The 7,566-nt window shown below is 38.9% G+C and overlaps 1 protein-coding gene across 1 annotated transcript; it reads right to left on the bottom strand.

The window, feature by feature from the left end:
• Nucleotides 1-4,020: 4,020 nt before the first annotated feature.
• LOC132888431 (extracellular calcium-sensing receptor-like) lies at nucleotides 4,021-7,192 on the bottom strand. Its single transcript, XM_060924481.1, has 6 exons — nucleotides 6,993-7,192; nucleotides 6,594-6,882; nucleotides 5,672-6,487; nucleotides 5,364-5,591; nucleotides 5,068-5,191; nucleotides 4,021-4,928 (listed from the first exon to the last, which is right to left on the bottom strand). The coding sequence occupies exons 1-6, from the start codon at nucleotides 7,190-7,192 to the stop codon at nucleotides 4,021-4,023; spliced, it is 2,565 nt and encodes an 854-aa protein (XP_060780464.1).
• Between the last annotated feature and the right edge of the window lie 374 nt (nucleotides 7,193-7,566).

Raw genomic sequence — 7,566 nt, 5'->3', positions numbered from 1 at the left:
CCAAAAGGCGAAGCTCTCAATTTACCGGTCAATCTACGTTCCGACTCTCACCTATGGTCATGAGCTTTGGGTAATGACCGAAAGGACAAGATCGCGGATACAAGCGGCCGAAATGAGTTTCCTTCGCAGGGTGGCTGGGCGCTCCCTTAGAGATAGGGTGAGAAGCACAGTCACTCGGGAGGAGCTCGGAGTAGAGCCACTGCTGCTCCACATCGAGAGGAATCAGCTGAGGTGGCTCGGGCATCTTTTTCGGATGCCTCCTGGACGCCTCCCTGGGGAGGTGTTCCAGGCATGTCCCCCCGGGAGGAGGCCCCGGGGAAGACCCAGGACACACTGGAGGGACTATGTCTCTCAGCTGGCCTGGGAACGCCTCGGTGTTCTTCCCGAGGAGCTGGCCGAGGTGTCTGGGGAAAGGGAAGTTTGGGCTTCCCTGCTTAGACTGCTGCCTCCGCGACCCGGTCCCAGATAAAGCGGAAGAAGACGAGACGAGACATATATATATATATATAATTGTACAGGTTATAGGTCACATTAAAGGTGGGAAAAATTTTGAAATTATTTATTGTGGTCTCATTTTTTTACATCAGAAAAACCTATCATTTTAACGGGGTGTGTACACTTTTTATATCTACTGTATACTTTGCCAAGCCTGTGTGTTTAGAAAGTCCTTATAAGTGCATGCCGTGATTGGGCTCTAATCCGGAACAGGTGCATCGTAATTACTCCTGGGTGCGTATTGCAATCTACGGCATGCACTATGTGCTCCAAGCACCAATGCACCTGGACATGACACAGTGATGTTTTTTTTTTTTAAGACTCCAACTCATTGTCACTAAAGTCAGAGGATACAAAATTAGTTAATTATATGGGAAAGTTTGGAGTAACAGAGTTATAGTAGAGTAGCAGTGTACTTTTACTAGGACTACAGGTAGCTAGAAGCAAGCTTTCTGATGACATCATAACCCTGTATGTCCTTTCAGTTGCATCATGAGCAGTAGTAAATGAACTTAGTGTGATTATTGACTACAGTTTCTCATTTGAAGCTCGTATAAGTAATATGATCACCTTCTTTCATCTCAGATATATTACTGAGATTAAAGATGTCACGACATGAAGCAGAAAAACGAATTCATGCTTCGGTTACTCTTAGTTTGGATTATTTAATGCCTTGCTGTCTGGATGTTCCAGTACTTGCATAAACAAGCTCCAGTTACTCCAGAATGCAGCAGCCAGATTCCTTACTAGAACCAGAAGAGGCAGTCATATCACCTCATCTTATCCATGCTGCATTGGCTCCCAGAAAAAAAAAATCATTTTAATTATATGTAACATACTACTATTGACCTAAAAACACTGAAAACCTTGTGATATCTAGTATGCCTGCTTTGATCAAAAGGTGCTGGCTCTTTGCTGGTACCTTGAATAATGAATGCATTGCAGGAGGCAATTTTTTTCTCCTATACAGACCCACAGTTATGGAAAAAGCTTTCCAATTAGTGTTTGGGACTCAGACACAGTCTTACATAGTTTTCTATTAGGTAAAGGTACAGATCTGGAGGGTACAAAACAATTAAACAATTTTCCAGTTTGGGATCAGTTAAGTAAATCAATCAATCAATCAATCAATCAATCAGTCAGTCAGTCAGTCAGTCAGTCAAATGGGCCTAGAGCGTTTTTGTAAACTGGTTTGTTTGGATGCTGTCACCCCTACCCATACTCTCACACACTCCATCAGGGTTGTTGATGGTTCAGTGGCCAGCCACTTTATGCCCCAGGGTGCAGTCTTGTCTGTGTTACTTTCTGACTCTCATTTTTAGTCATGCTATCGTAGCTAGCATTGCCGGAGTATCTGCTTACACTCTGCACACAATGTGCATCTAAATAAACTATTAAAAGACAAGAGTGCACTGAATAATCTGTGTTTTCCCTTACTTCCTCTCTCTTTCTGGAGCTACACACATTGCTCTGACTGTATATTATGAGTGATCCTAACTCTATCGCCAGTCTGGACCTGCTTGATCTATCATGATTCTCCACTTCTGCTTCAAGATTTCATTACCTGAAAATCCTTTTCTGCTCCTGAGGATGGCATCACCTGCGTAGCATAAAGATCACCATGGAATGACTGTGGAAATATTCTAACATGCAATTAGAAATTGACATGTCCTATGTTGAATTCTTTATTATTGGTCATCTCATGCAACTATCTTGTGCTCTGTCTCCTTCATATTGGGTCAGTTATTTGAATGGAGATCAGCAGTAGGACATTTGTTTGGGAATTTTTGTAATTTATCATTGTAGGATGTTTAGTTTTATTTAACACTTACTGAGCAGGATATATGACAAGACCCATTTCATATTTTGTATACAACATTATTATTATTTTTTTAAATGGACCATCATTAGGAAATTGAATACAAATTAAAAGTAAATGGTGCTGCAAATAAATTCAAAAGTCAAAAAGGTTTTATTGTAACTTTATTTGTTGTAATTATTTGAATAGGAAGTCTCTAGGATAATTTGTTTAAAAGGTTTTAAACCAAGCTGAACTATGTGCTCTACATTGGTTGAAATACACTGCCTGACCAAACAAAAGTTTGGATTTAAATAAGAAAATACATAAGAACAGTTCATTGAATAATTTCTGCAGTGTTTAACATGTTTTGGCTGGCAACAATTCTTTTAACCCAAACTGATGCAGTGAGCAGCCTCTCATTTCTTAAACAACTTTGTCAGAAGACTTATCCCATGGTCATGGAAAAGATGTTTGTGTGTTTCAGAAGGGTCAAATTATTAATCCGCATCAAGCAAAGAAAACAATAAAGGAGATTGCTGAAATTACTGGAACTGGGTTAAGAACTATCATTAAACATATAAAACCTGGAAAGATAGTGGTAAACCATTTAACTTCAAAGATGAAATGTGGTTTAAAAAAAACAAAACAAAAAACCCTGATTGACCATGATCGGAGACCATTTAAATGCTTGGTGAAGCTGACTGATAAAAACTCAACAGTCGAACTCATGGCTATGTTTAATGGTGAAAGTAAGAGCACACAATTTGATGAGAATTCACATGATTGGGACTAAACAGCTATGTGGCCATAAGAAAACCACTTGTTAGTGAAGCTAAATGGAAGAAAATGGTTCAATTTGGTAGGGAGCATAAAGATTGGACTCTGGAGCAATGGAAAAAGGTCATGAGTTCTGATGAGTCCAGATACACCCTATTCTAGAGTGGAGGACATGGCAAGGGAAGAAGGGAAGTGCATGAAGTGATGCACTCTTTATACAGAGTGGCCACTGTAGAAGCCTCTGGAGGCAGTGTTCTGATCTGGGGGTGCTTCAGTTGATCAGGTCGTGGCTCAGCAATGTTATGTGGCAATAAAATGAAGTCAGCTGACTATCCCATCAATGGATATTTTCTGGAGACAAACAATCATTCCCATGTATGTGCGATTTAGAGCAGCCAATTGATCTACTCCTCATGTCTTTGGACTGTAAGGGGAAACTGGAGCACCATGAGGAGGATGGGGAGAACATGTACTGTAAACTCCACAAAGAAAGACCTAAGTCAGCTGCAAGGTTCAAACCCATAACTTTCTAGCTATAAGTCAATAGTGCTAACCAATGCACCACCATTACCAAGATTCATCAGGCTCAAACTGTGAAAGAGTGGTTCAGGGAGCATGCAGAATCATTTTCACACATGAATTGGCTGAGCTTAATCCCAGTGAAGGTCTTTGAGATGTGCTGGAGAAAACCTTATGGATTGATTTGACTCTCCCCTCATCAAAACAAGATCTTGGTGAAACCTTAATGTAACTCTGGATGGAAATAAATATTGTGATGTTGCATAAGGTTGTCAAAACAATAACACAGTGAATGTGTACAAATGGAAGCTAAAGGAGCTTCCATTAAAGCTAAAGGTGGTCCAATGAAATATTAGATTGTACGACTTTTTCTGGCCAGGCAGTGTACATTAAAGAGTGCAAAAATACTGATTATCTAGGTAGCTAAATCATTTAGGAGGGGATTTACCCATCATTTGCTTTTTAGTATTCTTTTCTGGTTTCAGTATGATTATATAACATTTTGGGAGAAATATGCAGAAAAGTAAACCAAAGCTTGATGCCAAAATGGCAAATATCTCTACAGCTACAGTAAATTTTCCAGGAGAACTGACATAAGCTGGAATAAAAGTTATCCAAACTGCACAGAATATGAGCATACTAAATGTGATGAATTTAGCTTCATTGAAGTTGTCGGGTAGTTTTCGAGCCAGAAAAGCCAAAATAAAACATAAAAAGGCCAACAATCCGATATAACCCAGCACAGCCCAGAAGCCTATAGCTGAACCTAAACTACATTCTAATATGATCTTTTCCTTGTAGTAATTCATATTTTTGTAAGGAAAAGGAGGAGAAACTTTGAGCCAAATCACACAAATAATTACCTGTACAACAGTGAAGGCAAGTACACTAAGTCTCTGCTGTAGAGGCCCAAACCATTTCATGACATTTGTACCTGGAAGTGTTGCCTGGAAGGCCATTAACACCACTACTGTTTTCCCCAGAACACAGGAAATGCAAAGGACAAAGGTGATCCCAAATGCTGTATGGCGGAGCATACAGGACCACTCAGTGGGCCATCCAATAAAAGTAATTGAACAGAGAAAACATAGAGTCAGAGAGAAGAGCAACAGAAAACTCAGTTCATAATTATTTGCTCGAACAATTGGTGTGTCTTTGTGTTTTAAGAAAATTACAGCAATAGTGATGGTGAAAGACACTCCTAACAAAGAAAATGAGACAAGTATAATCCCCATTATTTCCTCAAATGACAGGAATTCTACCAGCTTCAAGACACAGGTATCTTTCTTGTCATTAGGCCACAGTTCAGGAGGGCACTTGATGCAGGTTATAGAATCTGAAGCAGAGAAAATGAAAATCAATTTAACTATTAAATTAATTCAAAATTATAAAGCACATTTTGCACTGTCATTTTTTGGTTCCTGTGTGCATTACTAAAAAAAAAACCAAAACAAAAAACGCCCTCTTTATTATACCTGTTATATTACTGATTTCCCCCTCTGCGCATGGTATACAGTCAAAGCAGCAGATTGGCCTTCCTTTCTGTACAGCCTTCCTTGTGCCCATGGGACAACTTGGACTACACACAGACACTGGCACCTGAAAACAATTATATATTGCATATACTGTATTTATTAACAATTTTCTGGGGAAAAACAAACAAACAAAAAATATTTATTGATATATATGTAATTAAAAACACTATATACGAACATAAAATACAACATCTTCATGAACATACAGTATTGTGAGGATAGATATTATTGTTTACCTGTGGTTTATTGTGGGCCCAGACTATACTTTTGTTGTTAAATGACAGCTGAAGGTGTGTTTGCAAAGAAGCATCATAGAAGCCCACTTTAACAATCACTGTTTTACCATCTTTGCCTTGCTGCCAGTTCAGCACATCATATCTAGCTGCTGGGTCTCCATTCTCATCAAAGAATACATCTTCTCCTGTTTTAGTGGTGAAATGGATTTTCTTCAACTCATTCACTATCTAAAGGAAGCATTGCAAATTCTTCAGTTATGAACATAAGTACAAATCTATTTTGTACAAGTCTATTTTGTTCCACTTACCTTCCATGGCTGTTGGTTATTTGTGAGGTTTGTACATGCAGTAGGAACTTTTTGTCCACTGTCTCTTTCTGAGCAGCTGTAACTGTTATGTAAAGCATAAGCCACAGCATACACAGCCTTGTAAACATTATTTGCAACTCGCAAGTCTGAAACATCTGTATAAAGATTTTGAACTTGAGTGAGACTTTCATTGCTCTTGCACAATTGTTTCATCTCAACATTTTCTTGTGTTGGAAGTTTACACAGAAATATTGTTTCCCACAACTTTTTGTAAATAGCTGTTTCAGAAGCTGGATTAAGCTTAGTCAGAAATTCCCCTAAGCCACTGATTTTAGTATTTGGAATGCCAAAACCCACAGACCCTTTCAGAATATGCTGCCATTCATCATTGGCAGTGTTAAAATCAGAGATCCAGGACTCACTTCCAATCCACTGAAACCCAGTCATGTTCTGTAAGAACATTTCCCTCAGAATAAACTTAAAGTCTGAGTATGCAACAAAAGCAACAATTACTTTAGAGGTTGAAGCCTTGATAATCTCAACTATTTTCAGAATTTTTTCTCTGGGGTCTGTCTTAAAAAATGCTTTGGAATACTCAATACAGATTCCCTCTTTTGTTGCTGCACTGATAAATTCATTTATGCCATTGTTTCCATAATCATTATTACTGCATAGGGCCCCTACCCATGTCCAACCAAAATATTTGACCAGCTTTGCCAAAGCTCTGCTCTGGAAAAAATCACTGGGAACAGTTCTGAAGAAAGATGGGTGTTTTTTTCTGTCACTTAAACATGCACATGATGCAAAGTGACTAACCTGTAATGGATTATCTGGTTAAAATATAAACTGTGATCAATAACACTTATTTTATTTCATTTTCATGAGAATCAATTTTAAAAATATTTGAAGAGTTATGATTTACCACTGGGATGTGCAAAGGTCCAACAGTAGCAGAGATGGCAATGGTGGGGGTAGATGATGATTGTCCTATAATTGCTTGAACAGTTTCAGGTTTAGAGCAGGACACTAAAGTTGTATTTTTTTGTCCATTGACTAAGGACAAGGAAGCTCTTGTGCTCATTTCTACTGATCCACAGGTATCATAGATTTTATAACCCAGATTGATCCCAGGAAGAATATCGGTTCTGTTGTTGATTTCCTCAATGGCAAATACCATTGTTTGTACATTTTGAAATTCTTGGAGGCCCAAACTGTTGAAAAAATGTTGGTCAGTATTATATCATTTCAGAAACAATTTTTCTTATTATACAATATATGTTCATACTGAACAATCATTAAAATTCACTGAATGCACCCTCACCTTATGCATTCTCCTTGCAGAGGTCCTGATGTGAATGTTTGTGCTGGCTGTTCCCATTTGTCATGGATGGAAAAGATCCCGCCAATCAGTAAATCCCCATCTTTACTGATTTGAGGAGGATTGGGCAGCCCTTGGATGCTGCATGGAGGATCAGCTGCTCTCACCTGAGTGAACAGAAGCCATGTGTGCAGTAAACTCATTCTCATCTATCCAAACCACTGTGAAATCTGGGCTTTTATATTATCCCATTTGGGATCCCAATTAAGGTGCACTCTTTACTCATGCAGGAAAAAACAAACAAACAACAAAAAAACCTCATAATTAATTTGCATTCTGCATAACCCCCCCAGGGTTTCTCTTTCACTTTGTATGTTAACGACTCATTGGCTTTATTAAAATCTCATCTCATTATCTCTAGCTGCTTTATCCTGTTCTACAGGGTTGCAGGCAAGCTGGAGCCTATCCCAGCTGATTACAGGCGAAAGGCGGGGTACACCCTGGACAAGTCGCCAGGTCATCACAGGGCTGACACACACAACCATTCACATCTACGGTCAATTTAGAGTCACCAGTT

This window comes from Neoarius graeffei, chromosome 6, assembly GCF_027579695.1.
Source record: "Neoarius graeffei isolate fNeoGra1 chromosome 6, fNeoGra1.pri, whole genome shotgun sequence".
NCBI lineage: Eukaryota > Metazoa > Chordata > Actinopteri > Siluriformes > Ariidae > Neoarius > Neoarius graeffei.
Note: the sequence above shows the minus strand (reverse complement) of the source record. Positions and strands in the feature narration are given on the sequence as shown.

Coding starts and splice junctions, on each gene's coding strand:
- LOC132888431 (XM_060924481.1), bottom strand. CDS start 7,192: ATGAGTTTACTGCACACATGGCTTCTGTTCACTCAGGTGAGAGCAGCT. Junction 5,592..5,671: donor ATAACCAACAGCCATGGAAG/GTAAGTGGAACA, acceptor TGCTTCCTTTAG/ATAGTGAATGAGTTGAAGAA. Junction 4,929..5,067: donor GGAAATCAGTAATATAACAG/GTATAATAAAGA, acceptor TCTCTGCTTCAG/ATTCTATAACCTGCATCAAG.